The 21,299-nt window shown below is 39.7% G+C and overlaps 1 protein-coding gene across 3 annotated transcripts in view; it reads left to right on the top strand.

Annotated features, from left to right (window-relative positions):
* Nucleotides 1-21,299, top strand: part of Ero1b (endoplasmic reticulum oxidoreductase 1 beta) — a 40,932-nt gene that overhangs the window by 15,250 nt on the left and 4,383 nt on the right. For all 3 annotated transcript variants that reach the window (XR_009379361.1, XM_059263405.1, XM_059263406.1), the window contains 12 exons: nt 1,591-1,632; nt 3,179-3,261; nt 3,873-3,946; nt 8,060-8,180; nt 8,287-8,333; nt 10,952-10,963; nt 13,030-13,056; nt 16,891-16,983; nt 17,130-17,376; nt 18,044-18,113; nt 18,661-18,747; nt 20,160-20,293. Coding sequence is in view for 2 of the 3 variants with exons in the window: in XM_059263405.1 (XP_059119388.1) it covers nt 1,591-1,632; nt 3,179-3,261; nt 3,873-3,946; nt 8,060-8,180; nt 8,287-8,333; nt 10,952-10,963; nt 13,030-13,056; nt 16,891-16,983; nt 17,130-17,376; nt 18,044-18,113; nt 18,661-18,747; nt 20,160-20,293 (1,037 nt within the window). In the remaining variant the exon portion in view is untranslated. The remainder of the gene's footprint in view (nt 1-1,590; nt 1,633-3,178; nt 3,262-3,872; nt 3,947-8,059; nt 8,181-8,286; nt 8,334-10,951; nt 10,964-13,029; nt 13,057-16,890; nt 16,984-17,129; nt 17,377-18,043; nt 18,114-18,660; nt 18,748-20,159; nt 20,294-21,299) is intronic.

Raw genomic sequence — 21,299 nt, 5'->3', positions numbered from 1 at the left:
CTACATTCTCACACATACCACTGAGATACACCCCAAGTTCTGATACTTCAGTTTTGACCTATAACAAAATTTAAAATTATTCTCCCTCAGTAACAATTAGTTTTAAGCTATATTTCAGTTTTCAATTCTTTTCTTACCATATCAGGCTAGTTTGTGGGCCTTAAAAATAGTTTTAAAAAAGAGCATCTGGACCAGTGTCATCCTAAATGGAAGATTCTTTAAAAATGATCTTTCTTTTCCAACAAGAATAAGATATTCATGGAAAGTGGTTTTAGTTTTAAATGATCTCAGACTTGTAGGAAAGTTCTAAGAATGGTTCAAGGACCCTATGGACGTGTTATTCAGATCACCTGGATGTACATGTTTGCTTTACTCCCTGAACCATTTAAGTGTGCTGTAGACTGGTCCTTTATGTCTGAATACTGTTGTATTTCATTAGAAGCAAAGCTTTTTTTTTTTTTTTGTATATATGACTATAGCCAAATTAACAAAATGAGGATATTAATCATTTTGATAGACAGTAATTACATGTCATCTGCTGACTATGTGTTGTGCTTTGTAGCTTGTCAGTCCAGTCCGATATAAGGGCTGCATGTTGTTGTCCTGTTTCTTTAGTTCCTTCTCCTCTGGAATAGGAGCCAGTATTTTTTTTTCCTTTTGGTGCTAGTGCCGAGATCAGAACCCAGGGCCTGTGCATGCCAAACAAGCACCTGGCCACAGAGCTATACACCCAGGCCTGCCCATTTTTAAATAGTTTTCTTACTGTTGAATATTAGAAGTTCATTATTTGGCTTTGGTTTTGTTTGAGATAGGGTCTCATTATGTAGCCCAGGTTGGCCTGGAAATTGATATGTTCCTGCCACAGCCTGTGCCATGTAGCTAGACCTGACCGATTTGACTTTGATACTCTGTATTTGTGTGTGTGTGTGTGTGTGTGTGTGTGTGTGTGTGTGTGTGTGTGTGTATTTGGATTTGGATTTTTGGAGATAGGTTCTTTCCCTATAGCCTAGGCTGGCCTTGAATTCATGGCAGTCTTCCTTCCTCAGTTTCCTGAGTTCTGGGATCACAGGTATGAGCCACAATGCTGGCTGGCTCATAATAGGTTTCTAAGTTGAGTGTTTAATTCCTAAGTTCAAATAACCAGTTACTTTCCATCTGTAGTGCATTATAACCTCTTCTGTGCTATATTTCTGATAAGAAATAAACACACTGTTGATCAAAAACTCACAACAGAGGCTGGAGAGGTGGCTCAGGGGTTAAGGGCATTTGCTGCTCTTACATAGGTCCTGTCTTTAGTTACCAGTACTCACATGGTAGCTCAGAGCCATCCATAACCACAGGTCCAGGGGATCCAGTGCCTGCCCTCTCTGGCTGCCACAGACAGTAGGCATACACATGATGTTCATGCATATATGCTGGCAAAACACTCATGCACATAAAGTACACATTTTTTAAAAAGAGAAGTCATAACATAGGAAACAAAGCACATAGGCATTTGAGATCAGTTTCTTCTTGTTCCCCTCCTTTCCCTCTGATAGCAGCCATCCTTTCTGATTGTCTTCTAAGTAATGTTACTGTTTTTCTTTTAAGAGCAAAATTCCAGTTGGAATTAAAGCTGGGCCTTCAAATAAGGTAAGTTACTTTTCTTCCTTGAGTATTTCTGAATACAGGTGGGCCACAAGTTTAGCTGAGCATGGAGACACTTGGCCTCAGAATTCAAGTCGTTAACTCTTTTTTTTTTTTTTTTTTGGTTTTTTGAGACAGGGTTTCTCTGTGTAGCTTTGCGCCTTTCCTGGAACTCACTTGGTAGCCCAAGCTGGCCTCGAACTCACAGAGATCCGCCTGGCTCTGCCTCCCAAGTGCTGGGATTAAAGGCGTGCGCCACCACCGCCCGGCTCAAGTCGTTAACTCTTGAATCAAGCAGTGAGACCATGCATTCCTAGCTTCTTTTGAAATGACATCCGTTTGCAGAATCTCTAGATGAAAAACTCTCAGTTGTAGCTGCAGCAAAAATACTAGCAGCTATTTTCATTCTTCTGTTTCAATTAGTGTCTGTTAGGTTCAGATTACATTGTACAAAGAAAATTATTACCATCATATTTTGAGCCAAGTACTTGGAAATGGTGTTAAGGTATTCTTTGTGCCTCCTACCCCCTTTAATGAGTAAGCTGTGTTCTTAGCTGGCAGTTAACTCTCATTTTCCACTGCTGCACATACATGACGAAGATCTTCTTTCTCTGCCTTCTTGTGTACTGTCTCCTTGTTCTATCCATCTCTTCCATGCATTGTTGATATTCACTCGCTCACATTTACTTTGGTTTCAAAGCTATAATAAACAAAGCAGTATCAAGGTAGTGCACCTGCTGAACACCATTCTAATCCCATTTTACTTCCTCCTCCCCAGAGCCATCCATTTCCTGAAGTGACTTATGTAGTTCTGCTCTGACTACATATGTATCTGTCTATAAATAACACACTTTCAGAGCATGTGTCTGCAGTACAGTAATATACAAATTATTTTATGGAAAGTTAAACATTTTAGTAATTTCTTCAAGTTGAAAATACTTTTCAGTTTACATTTTGGCTCATTGTTTTTGCTTCTAAACTTCTTTCTCTGTTGACACATTGGATCTTGTGCATTTACCCTCACGGCAATATGCTAGTTGTTTGTTTGACTAACAGTAACTCCCCTGCATGTGGACATTTAGTCATTCTGGTTCTTTGCTCTTGCAGTGAAGCACTGGCATTTTTATCCCCGGCTTCATTGTGTGCACATGAAAATTTCCCTAGTACTGTGTATAGAAGTGGGATGCTAGACAATAGGGTCTGTGTATCTCAGTATTTTAAAATGATTCAAAACGCTAAGATGGTTATAATATTAAAAAAATGTTTCCTTGGGATATGGTCTAAGTTGAAGACTCCATTCTAAGGACTTATGTGTCTGTAAAATTATAGATACATATTTATCCAATTTCTTTCCTGGATGACATCATCACCAGCATACACATGCTGTTGCATTTTTAATGCCTTTGCTCACTTAATGGGTAGAGATTTATGCCTTATTTTTAAGTCTTTCTTACAGTAAGGATTTTGATGATAGAACAAGTCATCATTGATAGATTTTCTGCTGAAGAAGAGCTAATCACTGTCATTCAACTTCATATGAATTTTCTTGTAGTACTTGCAAGTGGCAAACAATACCAAAGAGCTGGAAGACTGTGAGCAAGCTAACAAGCTGGGCGCCATCAATAGTACATTAAGGCAAGTTTAGTTGTACTTTGTTTATATCAATGACTTTTTTTTTTTTTTTCCAAGTCAGGTTTCTCTGTGTAGCTTTGGCTGTCCTGGAAGTCACTCTATAGACCAGGCTGGCCTCGAACTCAGAGATCTGCCTGCCTTTGCCTCCCAGTTGCTGGGATTAAAGGTGTGTATCATTACAGCCCAGTGTGCCACCACAGCCTGAGTTGTGATTTTGATATTTGGGGCTTGGTATTTGGGGGTTCTATAAATATGGAAGCAATTTAAATTTAAAGAATTCAGAAAACAAGCTAAACTACTTTAGAAAAAATAACATTATTACATTTGTATGTCAGTTGAGTTTTGTATATAAGGGCTTGTTATATGTTTTGTAAATTAAATTCAAAATAATTACTAGGGCTAAGAATCATTTTAAAGTAGTTAGGAAATATAAACAACTTATCGAAAGTGATAGCTGTGTTTTTCATGTGACTTTTTAATCATTCCTTTATTTAACTACTGCTAGAATTTGTGGCATCATCTTCTGAAGAAATGATCTCTATTTTTGTTCATTAGAATACAATGTTAAAATGTCAGCTCCAAATGTAATTGTTTTTTATTCCTCCTTCCCATAGTAATGAAAGCAAAGAAGCATTCATTGACTGGGCGAGATATGATGACTCACAGGATCACTTTTGTGAACTTGATGGTAATAAAATAAATTGTCATCATCACTTTAACCTGAAGCCTTTTATAAGACAAACTGTTGAAAATATGACCTAAATTAGTGTTTAACACTAGATTTCTTTACGGAGACCTTACCATTGGTAGTGGCATTAATTGTGAGAGGTTAATAGCAAGAGGCTAAGACATGATTCAGTCTTAGATCTGAGTCCCAAACCTGTATTAACATTCCAGCATGCCATCTCCTGTGGGCCTTCACTTCAGATCACTTGGTTCTGTGAACAGGCCATGAGAATTTGGGGGAGGTCTCAATAAACCATAACAATTCCTGCAGTACTAGGGAGGACTCTGACTTGACTTCCTCATAGCCCTCTCTTTCCAAGCATCCCTTGGAAGGATACATAGGCAGGATGGGGTCAGACAAGTAATTACTGCTCCTCTTAACAAAAGAAAATTACAGTAACTCAGAATTGGCTGAGAATATTTCCACTGTGTTGTGCATTCAAATCATTCATTTGGCTTCTCTTCAGTTTTTAATGCAGTGTTAACTTGTGGGAAGTAGGAAAGAACTTGAAACTCAACCTACACAGACGGAAATGGACAGCAGCAACTTCCCAGTCCTTTAGGAATCTTAAGGTGGTCATGCTGCTTTGTAACGAATTGAAGAAGATTCTTAGATTGTCTTAGTTTTCTATTGCAGTGATAAAATACCTCTACCAAAGCAGCTTATACAAGAAAATTTAAAAAAGAGCATTTAACTGGACTTCATAGTTTTAGAGGGCTAGAGTCCGTGGTGGTAGAGTGAAAGCATGTGGCAGGAATAGCTGAGAACTCACATCTGGATCCTCAAGCACGAGGCAGAGAGAGGGAACACCAGGAATGGCTGGAGTCTCTTGAAACATCAAAGCCCACCCCCAGTGACCCAGCTCCTCCAACAAGGCATCTTCTGATCCATCCCAAAGAGTTCTACTACCTGGGGATCAAGTATTCAAACATATGAGTCTATGGAGCCATTCTCATTCAGAACACACCAAACTGTGCTGTCGTGCACTTTAAGATGGAGTAAGTTACGAGGGCTCATGCTGTAGAAGAGTCAAGATGAGAACTGAGAGCTGAAGTGTTACCATGGTTATCTAGATATACAAATAGACAACCAGGGCAATGTGAAATGCCCTCATTGTGATGGTTAGAGTTGATGGTTTGTCAGAGCTACCTTCTGAGGGGAAGTACCTCAAGTCACTGTTTATTTTGCTTCACTGTTCTTTCATTTGCTCTGGTTGACACTCAAGTATGCTTACCAGAGAGGCACTTCTTAGTGCCACGACTCATGCCTGTGATCCTGTACTTGGGATATGGAGGAGGGAGGATCAGAAATTCAAGGTCATCCTTGGCTACATAGAAGTCAAGGCTAGCTTGGCTACAGAGACCTTATCTCAAGGTAGAGGCAGGACAGACAACTGAGGTTACCCTCTGATCTCTATGTGGTTAGCATGGTCAAATAGAAAAGATAGCTTTGTAGAGGGAAGAAAACTTTCAGGGAGGGGGACATAGGAGTTATAAGGCACATCAGTGTAAAGAATACAATTTCTGTTTGAATTAGTTAGAATCAATGTCATAACTGACTTGCGGGGGAGGATAGCCGTAGCACCACTATGGGAACTAGCTGCATTGCTCACTCTGGACAGAAGGAATTCTTTATCAGTGTGGGTCAGAGGTTGTCAAGTTTTTTTTAAAAATATCAGGTAGAAGTCTTGGGTTTTGTGAACTCTGTACCTGTGGCACACTCTCAAGTCTGGGGTGATGTGAAAGCGGCACTTGAGCACATGCTCCGTGGTCTTCAGGACCTGTCCTTCCCAGCCCCAAGCCACACTCAGCCCCGAGTAGCTTGCCAACCCCCTTGCATAAGTTAACAAATCCTACCCTTTCCATGATTTGAAAAAGTATTAAAAAAATTTTTAAATGAAGGAAACCCAAGAATAAAAGTTTTATTTAAGGAGTTTTTTTTAACTGATATAATTTGATTATACACTTTTTAAAACTTTTCCTTAAAATACTTTATTAGATGACTTGTGTGTGTGCATGCACACATCTGTGGTGCTGATTATCAAACCCAAGGCTTCATACGTGCTAAGCAAGTATGCTTTCACTGAGCTACATTGCTGACTCACTAAAATATACTGTAAATTGTAGCTGTAAGTTTTCTCTGGTCCCACCTGCCCCACAGTCGGTGGCTGCTTATAAAATAATCATTGGGAGGCTTGATATTATTTATGAACTGGATGGCCTATGGCTCAGGCTTCTTGCTAGCTAGCTCTTATAACTTAACCCATTTCTGTTAATCCATAAGTTGCCATGTGTTCCATGGCTTACTGGTACTTTCACATCTTGCTTCTCCTGGTAGCAGGCTGGCGTCCCTGCCTTTCTTTTTCCTGTCTCTCTCTTGGATTCCCTGCCTAGCTATAACCTGACTTGCCATAGGCCAGAGCAGCTTCTTTATTAACCAATCATAGCAACACATATTCACAGAAAGACCATCCCACAGCAGTAAATTGTCATGGCTTGATGCCAGAATCTTTTTTTCCTTTATAGTTGTTGAGTGGGTTTTCTGTGGTGAGAAGATTGGTGCTAGTCCCATCCACACATACATATCAGACCTGCACATGTTTAGTTTCACACGTATACACTCAGAAAGTATAGATTGTGTGTGTGTGTGTTTGTACACGTATGCATGCATGTTTATATCAGAGAATACAGTAATGGCATTCAATGATATTCAAGAAGTTTTCTATATAATGGAATCTGCTTTACAGATGAGTTTAAAAACAGCTAAAAGAAATTAAAAATGCATAACTGAGGCTGGAGACATGGCTCAGCAGTTAAGAGCACTGGCTGCTCTCTCTTCCTGAGAACCTGGGTTCAATTCCCAGCATGACGATGTGTAACTTCAGCTGCAGGGATCTGACACCCTCTTTTGGCTTTTGTGGGAACTGCACGCATGTGTTGCACAAACATACATGCAGGCAAACTACCCATACATAAAATTTTAAAAATGAAAGATACAAAGCTTAGAAATAAATGAGTCAGGCCATTCTGTTCCTGCCCTGGCCACTGCTCCTTTGAAGTGTACTCAGTAACCTTGTCTTTTTTTTTTTTTCTACTTTGGAAAAAATAGAAATTAAATAATAAATTTTAACAATTCTTATTGTTTAATTACAAAAAAGAAAAAATACACTTTTTTTCTTAAGGTTTGTGTTTGTTTGCAGGTATCAAAAACCACTTAGCTACATCTTACATTCTTAGCCCTAAAAAGCAATGTTTTTAAAAACCTCATGGCTTGAACTTTTATTTTTTATTAGGATTTTTAAAAGTAATGATTTCAGTTCAAATTAAATTGCTTGTGAGCTTTTGTATATCCAGTTGTAACTTGTTTCCTGTGCCTAAATTTGTGTAGTGTGATATCTTTGTGATTAGAATTAGAGATCTTGCATTCTGTAAAATCATGTTTCCATTATCTCTGTTATATTCAGTCTATTTAATAATGACAATTTGTTGTTACCATTATATTCCTCCTACAGCATGATAGCAGCAAGTAGCCTTCAAAGAGCGTGGGTCAGGTTGCCGGTTTCCCCTATAATTATGGGGGTGGTAGTCATTGAATAGCTAATGAATCTTGTTCAGTGACAGAAAATACACTACCAGGTAGGAAAGGAAGAGGAAATTTAATGATCAAATTATTCTGTAGAGAATTATGGAAAAATCTTTGTAATATGAGATGTAACAAAATAGTGTTTCCTAGTCTATGTTGAGATAGATCATTATAGAAAGAAAAAACATCACATAAATCTGATTCTGTTATTTCTTTTTATTCCTGGGTGGTTACAACTAAGGTAGAGAATGTTACTTGAGTGAACTTTGAAAAGCCAAAGAAAGGAAGAAGTTGTTCTTTCCTCTCGAGTAATTTGTCCAAGTTCTATAAATTCAGGGTCAAGTGCGGTCACAGGGGTTAACCACCCAACAGTGCGAGCTGGATGTGACTTGAAGCAAGCACTTCTCTGGTTGGGGAGTCACTGCTTTGTGATGCCAAGCTGTAGGTGAGTAGTGAAGTTGAGTGGTCTTTCTTACCACTTGTTCCTGGCAGATGAACGATCTCCTGCTGCACAGTATGTGGACCTGCTGCTGAACCCAGAGCGGTATACCGGCTACAAGGGCTCCTCGGCATGGAGGGTGTGGAACAGCATCTACGAAGAGAACTGCTTCAAGTAATGGAGGGCCAGAGAGGGAGAGGCAGATGGCTGTTTCTGTTGGGAGAAGGTGACACATAACAAGCCAAACGGTTTTACAGCTGGGCTTTGTGCTCTCTTCCAGGCCTCGGTCTGTGTATCGGCCTTTAAATCCCCTGGCACCCAGCCGAGGTGGGTTTTCTGTACATTTCATGCATTTTCAAATTGAAAAAAAGTAAATCAGCAATTTATATTTTACTTAATTTTAGTGATTAACACAAGTATGAGTTAATAGGCTAGATGTCTTCTGGAACTCTGTGCCAGGTCCTAAACTAGGAGCCTGGTGTAGGATGGATTAGAAGATGTGAGGGATCTGTACATACCTCAGATTTCCTGAAATTTCAAACTCTGGAGGCCCAGGTCCTGCCCCATAACAGTAAATTAAGAAGCCAGAGAATGAGGACCCTGTCCCCATGTTTTTAAACACTCTAGTTCAGGGGTTCTCAACCTTCCTAATGCTGCGACCCTTTGATACAGTTCCTCATATTATGGTGACCCTCAGCCATAAACTTATTTCATTACTACTTCATGACTGTAATTTTGCTACTACTATGAACCATAATTTAAATATCTGATGTGTAGGATAGCAGATATGTGACCCCTGACCCACAGCTTAAGAACTTCTGTTTGCTTGGTGATGTGCAGCAAAAGTGGAGAGTTGGGGGCTCATCACAGCTTCTCCACAGTGCGCACATGTCACCTGGGAGCCAGGTGAGCTCACAGCACAGGAGGCTGGGCCCCACCAGAGACCTATCTGAAGGGTTCTCCGGGGTCCTACCCATGCACCACGCTCTCTGCGCAGGAAGGATGATGAGCGTGCAGGTACTCAGGCTGCCCTCAGCACTGCTCTAGGCCCTGTACTGTTCCACTAAGTAACCAAGTGTTTGTATGGTCAGTGTGAACCTGAATTTGACATTTTCAGTTTGGTTCACTTGATTATAAAGATGGTGGCAGTGTCAGCTGCCTTTGTCATCATAGAGAACTTCCATGTTTGGGCAAAGCTCTTAGCCCACAGCACATGATGCTGAGGTCTTACTGTAAAAACATATGTAAGGTACATTTTTGGCCAGTGTGTTGTTCAGGTGGTGTAGCATGCTGAGGTCAGTGGGGACATCTTCGTCCTCTTCTCTTTCTTTTTTTTTTTTTTTTTTTTTTTTTTTTTGTTTTTTCGAGACAAGGTTTCTCTGTAGTTTTGGTGCCTGTCCTAGCCCTTGCTCTGTAGACCAGGCTGGCCTTGAATTCCCAGAGATCTGCCTGGCTCTTCCTTCCGAGTGCTAGGATTAAAGGCATGCGCCACTGCCGCCTGACTTCCATCCTCTTCTCTAGGAGCAGCTAATCTCTGGGACTGACCCTGTAGCTGACCTACCATTCCAGGGTTTAGGCCAAGACTGAGTGAAGACGTTGACATTCCTGAGTAGATTTGTGCCTTCTGGCCTGAGGCCCAAGTAGATGTGGAGTGGTTGAACATGAGCATTGCTTTTAGATGTTGGCTCTGTCGGGGCAAAATGCTATTTTCCAAACTCATTCTGAAACTGACTGGTAAAAGCTGGGACTAGGAGCAGAGTGGTCCTGACTTCTATATTTTGTCTCTTTTGCTGTTTTTATATCATAACTTTTATGGTTTCAACTTCAGTGTCTTAATTACACAAAATGTTATAAAAATTGACACCATGGAAGCTGTATAAAGGACAATAGGACGTCCCTCCTTCTGTTTCCTGTTACAGTTAAGGAGGGCATTTCTTCAGACCTTTTCTGTAGTTACTTTGTTTCAAAGTAGAAAATACAATTGTTTGTTTCACAAAAGATGTCAAATCCAAAGAAACACTTTGTTTCCATTTACCATACATTAGACCAAAACCTGCAGCAAAGATGAGGAGACTTGGGAGGGGAGAAAAGAAAAACATGGGAAAGACAGTTAGAGACAAGCCAAGGCAGTGAGAGCGGGCGCAGCTCTTCCGGGCTGCTGAAGGAAGCCTGCAACTCTGGCTGCCTTGGAGGGCTCCCTGCTGACATGGCGGGAGGGCTCTGCCTCCTCAGCCGTTTCTTCCACTGTGGTCCTGAAGCAGTGGCAGCTCTAGACTTCTGTATTTTTCCAAAAGTCTTTGAGCAACAGAACCTTTTTCTGAAAAATAAACTGTTCTGTCAGAATCTGTCAGGCGAAAGCAACAAAAGTAAGCAGTAGAGGAGCCAGCTCAGCCTTTGGGCCGTTCCCATCCCAGGAGAGTGCCCTTGACCCTCTTCTTCAGGCTGTCTGAGCAAAAGAGTAATCATCTAGAGAAGTACTCAGCATGGACAGGATCCTGTCCACAGAGGTTGGGGGGGAAGGGCCTGAAGGATATTTGTGTATCTGCTAAGCACACTAACATTTTATCACAGCTATATCCCCAGCTCCCTAGAAGGCTACTCCAGCCTAGAACTCACCTCATAGCCCAGGCCTTGACCTCAGAGATGTTGTCCTGCCTCAGCCTCTCTAGGATTATGCACCTGTGTCCCAGGCTCAGTTCCTTTTCCCTTCTCAGTTTCTTCCCGTCTCCCTCCTCTTTTCCCCTGTTTGTTTTGTAGAATGTGGGAATCTTGTACTCTTTGGCTTGCAGACAAGGCTCTTATTTGTAGGATGCCTGCAATAGTGATCAGAGTTCATGGTACAGTGAACAGTTTAACAGTGAGGATAAGCCATGTGTTAACATTAGCAGGACTGGAATCTGAACAGGGTAAGGCTTTTTGTAATGTCTTTCTCTTTTCTCCTTTAGGGGAAGATGATGGTGAGTTGAAACTCGTGTTTACTTCAACCATGGAAGAAACCTTTTTACTATTAAATTTTGGTGTTTTTCTTCTTTTCACCAAAAGCAGGTGGCTTAGCCTATTTTTTTTTCAGAAAAGAATAGTGAATGGTGATAAAAATGAATTTTTTTAAAAAACAGAATTGTCTTATGTTAAAAAAAACAGACCATTTTACTTAAATGTTTAGAAAGTATAGAAAGTACCACTTTCCTATTTTCTGTTAACAAAATCTTGAAAGTTGGTGGTAAAGACACTTTCTGCCAACCTTGATGGCCCTGAGTTCAATCCCCAGTACCCACATGATGGAAGAAGAGAGCAGATTCCCTTAGCTGTCCTGTGACTTCCACACATATGCTGTGGCACCATGAGCCCCACCTCCCACCCACATACACAATGAGTAATAATTTTTTAATCTACATGAAGATTCTGAGGAAATGTAGCAAAGTTTTTTTAATCAGATAATTTGTGACTTCTTTATTTACTTATTGACTTTGAAAGTTACATTCTCAGTTTTCAATATAGTGCTTAATCTTATAAAGACTATTTACTAGCATTTGGCTGCAAAACGGCCAGAAAATTATTCCAGTTGCTGTCTCCTTGCCTGTGTTCAGTAGCATTAGCAGAGTGGGGGGATGTACAAAGTGCACACTTTCCCTCTGTGAGCCGAGGACGTGCAGAGGAAAGCAAGTGCCGTGCACAACCACCACCACAACACACGGAAACTCGGACACCCCGCACCCCGCCCCAGCACGTGTGACTCAGTTCGGGTGAAACAGCACCTCATGCATGATGAGACGTGATGGGAAAAGCTGCCTGGAAGAAGTGGCCTTTAAGATGAATTCGGAGTTAAAGGAGCAGGTGTAGATGAGTAGAACTAGCTAATACAGGCTTGTCGGGGAAGTAGCATGAACCTGAGAGCTGAGCAGGAGGTCTGGTGTGTCCCTGTAACTTGTTTGCAGTGGGAAGGCTGAAGTCGTCTAAAGGGATGGTTTCTCCAGCCCAATGGGAGCTGGTAGTTGAGGTTATTTGAGGAAGCGAGGTAGTAACAATCCTTCACAGGGTGGGTGGAGTGGTTGACCGCAAAGCTGTCTGCACTGTGCTATGGTGGAATGGGGAGGCACTCGGGAGGCAGCAGAGCACCCAGGGTTTATCCCTGAGACTGGGCAGCACCTCTGTGGGCTGGGTTTTCTGTCCTCCTCTCAGGAAGTCCAGCAGCATTTCCCCTTTCATTCCCTCCCTAACTCAGAAGAGCGTTGTTGAGCCAGAAACGGTTCTTCTCTCTTTTAATGACAAAATTAAATACATGGATCAGCAGTGTTTTGAAGCATGTGTCATGGGAAGTGGCTAAACAAGATCAGTGCTATATGTATTTATTTACATACTTAGCTTTTGTTGTGTCAAAAAACACTTAAAATCACTCCAGAGTTGGTAAGAACACAATACATTGTTGCTAATTCTAGTCAATGTGCTGTGCAGAAGACCACTGGAACTTACTGCTGCTCTGGAACCCAAGTTCTGTGTTTCTTACTACCTTCCCCTGGGTGCTGGGGAGATGTCTTAGTCCTATACAGATAGGTTATAGTCTAAGCAAGATGGGTCACACTCTGTGCAAGAATAACACTGAAATTTATCCTTTGAAATTTACTCTTAGATGACTAAGGAAACACACCTAGCTTTATTGGCTTAGGAAAAATTGAGTAATTATAATTTAATTTTTGTATTGGTAGTTTGCTGGCATAATTAAATACTATGCTTGTTACCTCAGACTGATTTAAGTTTACTAAGTGTTTGCCCCCATGCGTTTGGATTTAAACCTCCACTGAATAAGATATTTTAGTATTTACATAATAATTTAATAAAATATATGTAAGAACACTCTCCAGAGTTATTTAAATTATATATGGGTTTTTCTAGAAACATATGCCCATTTTACTATTTAGTCTAAAGGAGTAGACATTCCTAGAGGTAGTCCTCAAATGACCTAATTTGTTGTTTATACACAAATACTTAAAATATTTTAACCAAATTCTTTTTTTTTTTTTTGAAGGAGAATCATTCTATACATGGCTAGAAGGTAAACTTTTTATCTGTGGTTGATTGTTTAGACAACTAATATTTAACAATATTTGAAATAAAATAACATGATTTAGTTTGTTATATTTTGTGAAAAAATTATGTGAAAATCTTGAGGGTATTGGGCAGCCAAAAATCAGTACCAGATGAATACACAGGCTACACAGATTATGTTTTTCTAACTGGCTCCTCAGTCTGCACCTATGTTATCCACATTTTACTAGTTAGTAGCAAACAAGTGTGCTTTTAAAGCAGAAGTATTTCCCTCTGCAAGGAAAGTGTTTCTGCAAGGAAACACTTATGATGTATAAAACAAGGCAAGATGAATTAAATGCAGAAAACTGTACATATGTACCCATGTTTATACAGTCCACATTCATCTATGAAAATGTAAAGCAATATAGTTTACAATGCATTTTTCATTCTTCATATTTTCCATATTGGAAATATAAAATGCTGTGAGTTAAAAGCTAAATGCTCTAGGAGTTTAACAGCTTTGGTTAGTAACTGGGGGTATGATGCTTTTGAAATTATGCTATACTGTTTTATATTAGTGGATGATTAGCAAGCTTGATGGAGGGAAATCATTGTTTCATAGCCATAAGCTTCCAGCAAAGCGTTAAATTCTAAGTAGTTGATTCTGACAGTTGTTAGTTGGCTGTGTTTCTGGACATGATTTCTGTTTGTTCTTAATCACTTATGTATATATTTTGGTTATTTTAAAGTGAACATGTATGAATACTGTTATGAGTTGTGTTGGAAAACGACCTTTAGTAGAAGATACATAACTTAATAAGTCTACTCTAAAGATGAACATTGTGGAAAGTAATTAAGATCTGGGCTGTCCAACATTTTGACACTGACGTGATACTGGGGTCTACAAATGTATTGGGCTGCATTTATAGATATCCTTGGATGCATGCTACACATGAACCAGAAGTTGGACCCTCCTGGTTGAGACTCAGATAGACCCTTGAATGTTGATAATGGAGGAGGAGAACAGAATCTGTCAGTGTTTGACCTTAGGCACTGTGTATCAACTACTCTAGCAGCACCCTGCTCCTTGGAGTCGCTGAATGTGAGCATGTGGTTCCAGAGAGCACATCTTGTTACTAGCAACTGGCTTAGTCTCTTCTGAAATTGTTTCCTCACCTGGAGGTGGAGATGATACCAGTCAGAATTCCTTGAAAACAGCCAAGAGATATTCAAATGCAGAACAGTTCTGTGACAGTAGAAAATCTAGCACTCTTATGAGAAACATGTTTACATATCTTCAGTGTCCCCTAAACCCCCTGTTGAAAATGAATTTGAATGCTATTAAATCTAGAAGAGATCTCCCTAAATTGGCTAGTCAAACTTGCTATATATCATAAGAACTAGAAGTTGGTGGAATTGCCTTTATAGGAGAGCTTTTTGTGTTACTTCAGAGCAAGAGGTGGAAGCTTTTGCCTGCTCTCTGAAGGCATAGCCCCTGCCATCTGGCACCAGGCTGGGCCTACAGGTCTCCAGCATCTCCACCCAGTGTTGTCTTATTGGTGCAGTCATTTGGCACATCTTTGATGTCAGCATTTTGCTTGAGGTCACCCAGTTCACAGAAGCATGTTTCTGCTCCACCTTCCTCACTTACAGGCTCTGTGAACGCCTCTTGGGTTTCCAGGCTCTGGTTTTTATGTTTGTGAATTTTCCTGACCTTTGCTTTTCTTGCTGTCGCTTCTCTAGACATTGACCATTTTGTAAGGCAGAAGCAATGCCTGTACAGGTAGGTTAGAAGGAATAGAAATTGAACCTCAGATTTGACCATTTGCTTCTTGACTAGGTATTTGATGGAAATTTTTCTTGATGTTAGTACTTAATATTTTAGTAAATTTCTTCATTTTACTTGTAGCCCTTGTTACAAACATTTAAAATTGGCTATATGCTTTCTGGAGGACACTACAAAATACATTTTAATTTCTCTGTTTTGGTCTCTATAACATTTTGAATTAGAGAATGAGATCTCAGAAGAATTGTTTTTCCTATTGTGAGGGTGTTTGCTTCAGAACCATCTGTGGTAAGACACAGAGTAAACTAATGATCTGAGAGTCCTTGAGAAGATGCAGCAGTACGCCAAGGAGATGCTCTTATAGTAAGGAAATTCTCCTGGCACATAAATGAGATTGTACACTAATGTCACATTTTCCCCAGTAGGAAGGGCATTAAAAAAGAAAAACAAAACCTGTTGAGTGGTAAAGAAAAGCTGCATCTAATGGATTCTTAAAATTTTCTATTCGGAGGACATGAGAGAGGATTCTGTGATTTTTGCAGAGGACTTGAATTTGGTTCCTAGCACCCACATGACAGTTCACAGCCATCTGTAACTCCAGGTCCCTGGGATCCAGTGCCCTCTTCTGACTTCCACAGGCACTCACTACACATGCACATAGAACACACACATACATACGTACAAACATTCATGCACAGAAAGTAAATCATAATTTACATCTTTTATTCTTATTTTCATTCATTTTTTAAATTTCTATAAAGAATATTCATCAAAAAATTTTCTTTTTTATTGTGGCATAACAAATACAGTGTAAATGGCCACGTTAGCCTTGAGGTTTTATTTATTTTTTTACTTTAGTCCTGAGAGTTGAATTCAGGGTCATGTGCATTCTAAGAATATTCTCGGCTACTGAGCCTCACTCCAGCTCCATCTTAGCCGTTCTTAAAATTACTATTTGGTGGCACTAAGTGCACTTACAATATGTGTTACTATAAGAGAAAAGCTTACAGGGTAGCAGGGTAGGTAGGATTGTGGGATTATGTTGGTATTTGCCATAAATTTTTAGCAGAAATCTGTGTGGGTTAAGGAAGCTATATGAAGTGACTTTGCATCATGTCCTTAAATTCCATATGGTGGTGGGACTTGTAAATATTCAAAAGATTTTTTCTTGTGTGTGTGTGTGTGTGTGTGTGTGTGTGTGTGTGTTTGTGTGTTAACATTCCTGGGGTCTTTTTCTAGGTTTTATCTCTCCTTGTAAATAGAGTGATACATCATTAGATAGAACATCACAAGGCAAAAGGCCCTTCTTTTTACACCACAAAGTAGATTCAAAGAAAGAACACAGAGGGAAGGTATAGGAAGGCACAGCTATTGCTAAGACAAAGCAATGCCTTTATTGTTGTAGTTGTGCTTAGTACATTCTTAGTCTAAACTACAACCTGTGCCACTACCTGCTTTCTGGGTAGCCTAGGAACTTTGCAATTGCATCCAGTAGTGGCTGGACCACCTTCGAGGGGTCAGGCCTTTCTGTCTTGTTTTATTTTAACTTTTCATTATACTCAGTGGTTAAGTCCATTCTGAAACAAGAATCTTACTGTTTTCTAGTGAAAATCTCCATCTGATTGTATATTATCTCTGAATTTGTTTCTGATGTCTGTGTTAGTTACTTTCATGTCAGGAGACCAACATAGCTGACAGAAACTTTTTACCTACAGAAAGGTTTATGTTGCTCAGAGTTTCAGAGGGTTCACTCCATGGCTGTTTGGCCCTGAGCACATGAAAAGAACATCATGACAGGGAATGTGTGGCAGAGCATAGCTGTACTGCAGATCAGAACCAGAGAGTGACAGGAAGCAGGCATGAATAATAACGCCCCTCAGGCCCTGCCCTCACCGCTGTATTTCCTCTAGCTAGGCCCCACCAGAGCAACAAGCATCCCAAACCTAAGCCTGTAGGGACACCGTATATTCCAACCATAACCTGAATATTAACCGAAACCCATGTACTGATTTTTTTGATTAAATATTCTGTATCTAATGGGCATGGGTTCTTTTTCCATGTTTTTCTAAATAGGTTTATGTCTTGAAAAAAGAGTCTTCTACAAGCTTATATCAGGACTTCATGCCAGCATCAATTTACATCTGTGTGCAAATTATCTTCTGGAAGGTAATCAGATTTCTTAAATAGAAAGTACCTTACTATTTTACTTGTAAGATACTGTAAAAAGTGTTGGAATGTAAAATACATATTTTGCAGAGCAAAACAAAAACCCTTTTTATACTAAAAGACAATGTGTTTCTCTTTCTTTTCAGAAAACTGGGGCAAACCTAGTTGGGGACCTAACATCAAAGAATTTAAACGCCGCTTTGACCCTGTGGAAACAAAGGGGGAGGGTCCAAGAAGGCTGAAAAATCTATACTTTTTATACTTGATTGAGCTTCGTGCTTTGTCAAAGGTGGCCCCTTATTTTGAGCGCTCAATTGTTGATCTTTACACTGGCAACTTGGAAGAAGATGCCGATACCAAGACCCTTCTGCTCAGCATCTTTCAGGACACAAAGTAAGACTTGGTTTTCAGTGTCTTGGAATCCTCCAAACACTAGAAAAAAGAGGTGTAGAGCCAAGGAACACGGGAGCAATATTACCACTGTAGTTCTTTGGGTGCTGAGTAAAAAGCCTCCCTGAAGTTTGGCTGCAGAAGTGTTTACACTTGAAAACAGGCCATGTATATTTTAATAAAGAACTGAAGATTTTATGTAGCATCAAAATGCTCTACCGGTTTGGTATTCTTTCACTTACTGTTTAAACTTGTATAATGTAAAAGCATTACAGTGAACATACAAGATGTTATTAGCTCCCTCCAGAACATAGCCTTTTAAATCATCCATAGTCTGTAAAATACCTTCACTAGTGCTACAACAAGCATGAAGGAAAAGGTAGATGGAGAAGGACCTGAAGTAAACTACATATTAAAGTATATAGGAATACTTGGAGATTGCGTTTCACTTTTAAATAATTTTACTAATTTCCTTAAGATATTGCAGTCTTACAAATTACAGAGTCATATGTAGCTTGCTGTAGTCTTATTAGTGTATATGTGAACTGTCCCCTCCTACATTATAAATAGCAGATTTTAAGTATTTGTAGGGCTACAGAATTCTAGCAGAGCTCTAAGACAAGCACTTGGACTTTTCATTGGTAACTTGCTAATGGCCTTGCCATTTCAGGTCCTTCCCCATGCACTTTGATGAGAAGTCCATGTTTGCAGGTGACAAAAAGGGGGCCAAGTCATTAAAGGTAACGGGGGCTTTGGGGGAGCATTTGTTGTGTTTTCATCCTATTCATCCGAACTTCTCCAGTTGTCCAACATTCTGATGTTACTCCAATTAGAGTTTGCTATAAATTGAGATCATTGGTTGTTGAGTACCTATGTCACAGCGTGGCATTGAGTGATTTACAACTGGATCTGTTTTAGGGCCAACATTCTGAGTTATGTTTTACATTAGTTACTTTTTCTGTGGCTGGGAGAAAATACCCTGACAAACTAGATTTAAGAAGCTATTTGATGTTAGCAACAGCTCAGTTCTTACAAGTAAAGGCCTCACACTTTCCAGCCCTTCATTAAAGTGCCTCCTCAGTAAATTGTGTTGAATATGTACCATGAATATTAGCTCCTATCAATGTCTCTTGTTTTAATATACTATGTTGTGTATACAAAGTCAGATCTTTTACTGCTGAAAACAACTTAATCACTTGTAAACTTCAAAACTTTATTTTATATATGTGATTCAACCAAATGTAACTTAATCTCAAAAGGCTAATTCTGGTATTTTCTGCATACCAGGAGGAATTTCGGTTACATTTTAAGAACATCTCGCGTATCATGGACTGTGTCGGATGTGATAAGTGCAGATTATGGGGGAAATTGCAGGTGTGTGTGATCTTCCTTTTCAGACTGTTCATAGCCGTACATTTTTCTGCTTGCTTTAGTTTTTAGTTTTTCGAGATAGGGTTTCTCCATGTAAGCCCTAACTATCCTGGAGCCAGCTGTGTAGACCAGGCTGGCCTTGAACTAACAAAAATCCACCGGGCTCTGACTCCCAAGTGCTGGGATTAAAGTTGTGCACCACCATAACCCAGCTGCTTACTTTAGTTTTGGCAAGATTTGTTGTTCAATGTGTTTGGAAACAAGCAGAACCAAATGTGGCTTTTCTGTATTGTTATTGAAAGATAAATGCTACTAAACTGTGCTGGAGGTCCATGAACAAGGACATCTTTGTGTTCTGTGTCTTGGTACCATCTTAGATTCATTTTTAAAGTTAGTTATGGATAGAGAATTTTATATATATAAACTAAAACACATTAAATGAAATTATATTTAATTTATATATAAATTAAACATCAAATTTTGGACATGGTTTGTTTCAATGGTAAAAGGCTGCTTAGCACAAAATGCAAAAGTTCTGTAGGGCAGACCTTAATCTTCAGTATACAGAGGATTATTTGATTTTCTTCCAAAGCTAATGATAAATACAGAAAATCAGAAGACAAAATTAATTTTTGTTTGTGTGGGTATTTTTCCTTTTTTTTTTAAAGACAAGGTCTTGCTTTGTACTTGAGGCATCAAATTTGTGATCTTTCTGCATCCGCTGGGATTATACAGTGCTAGTGAGATAGGATTATTTTAAAGGCAGCTGTGCTGAAATCAAATTTTCCTCTAGTGCTGAGAAATAACTTAGTGTAGGGTCACCTTGCAATATTCTTGGAACTTTGAATTGCTAAGGGTTGTAAGTGTAGCCGCTGTGTTTAATGGGTCTGTGGTGTAGAGCTGAAGTAGAGCAGGGTTTGATCCCTTAGCACTACAAAACAAAAATGTGTTTTCAGGATTACAAGTCAAATGCTGTGGTTATGATGATAAAAACAGGCATTTTGGCAGTCTGGAACAGAAACATGTTCAACAAGCATCAGGTTGCTCAAGTTTTCCTGAACAGTGTTGTGTTTATGTGTATGTGACCTGTGAGGGGATAGATACTGCTTCTTGCATAGTCCAGCACTATGTTATAAAGCTCAATTCATAGGATTTAAAGAAGAGATTATTTCTGCTTTAGGGGTGTGTGTGTGTCCATTCCTCCGTCTGTCCGTCCGTCCATTAGAAGGTGTCAGATTCCCTGGAGCTGGAATTAGAGGTGGTTATGAGCCACTGGATGGAGAGCAGCAAGCATTCCTAGCTGCTGAGCCATCATCTCTCACCTCCCTCATGTGGTTTTCAGGGTCCTTACTGAGTAGTTCTTCATAGCAGCTATTGTGTAAAGTTAATTGTAAGTTTATGAATATTTTCTTTAGACTCAGGGTTTAGGAACTGCCTTGAAGATACTATTCTCTGAAAAAGAAATCCAAAAACTTCCGGAGAACAGCCCATCTAAAGGCTTCCAGCTTACTCGGCAAGAAATAGTTGCTCTTTTAAATGCTTTTGCAAGGTAAGAATTGCACCTACAGCTGAGACCTGACTCTCCCACAGGTTTCAATATACTGCAAAGATTGTCTTTTCCCCAAAGGTATGCTTCTTGGTTTGCTACATAGATAAAGATAAAATGATGGGTGTGATGGCACACACTCTTAACCCCAGCTTGAGAAGCTGAGGAAGGCAGATCATGAGTTCAAAGCCAACCTGGCCTATGTAGTGAAGAGCCTGTCTCAAAAACAGAGCAAAACAAAACAAACCCAACTTATAATCATTGCTCAGTGTGGCCTCCAGGCTGACAGCCAGTTCTCTGTCAGTACCGGAAAGAACTGATAGTTTCCAGTACCAGTACCTTTCAGTTTGATTTCTCAATTTCATGAGGGAAATAGTCTCCTAATATTCTTTTCTTTGGCTGGCTACTGCCTGCTGGAGTACAGTAGTAGACAGAAGGAAAATGTGATCAAGAAGGTTATCAAAGACATGACACTTTCTCTGCTCTGTATTGCCTAATCTGAGGAGTCCTCTCCCATACATCCCTACCCCATTTCTTTCTGTGATATATATTGTATGTATCATATCAGAAAAGTATACAAACACATACACTTTGCTTCTTATATCAGAAATTGTTTTAAAAACAATTTGAATTTGCCTACAGAGAGATTTATGCTGTGATGAGGTTATAAAGCAGAAGGAAAAGAATCATAGAAAGTAAAGCTGTGTTGTAACAGGGCAAAGTAAGTCAAATTATGGGAGAAAGTTTATTTTTAAACTGGAACCAAGTGACAGAGATTAATGTGTATGTTTTATGAGTGTGGTTTTAAGTTCAAAGGAGACCAATCACTTAAAGATAACTTAGATATGTCTCATCTTAATGCCAAGCCTTCCCCTACTTCCTCCACATATTTGCTTTTACCTAGGCAGGATTTTACTCTCATACAAGCTGACCTGGAGCTCAGTGGTCTATCTCAGCCCCTGGTGCTAGGGTGTGAGCTGCTGTGCCCTGCTCTTCTCTGTATGTGATG

The sequence above is a fragment of the Peromyscus eremicus genome, chromosome 5 (genome assembly GCF_949786415.1).
Source record: "Peromyscus eremicus chromosome 5, PerEre_H2_v1, whole genome shotgun sequence".
Taxonomy (NCBI): Eukaryota; Metazoa; Chordata; class Mammalia; order Rodentia; family Cricetidae; genus Peromyscus; species Peromyscus eremicus.
Note: the sequence above shows the minus strand (reverse complement) of the source record. Positions and strands in the feature narration are given on the sequence as shown.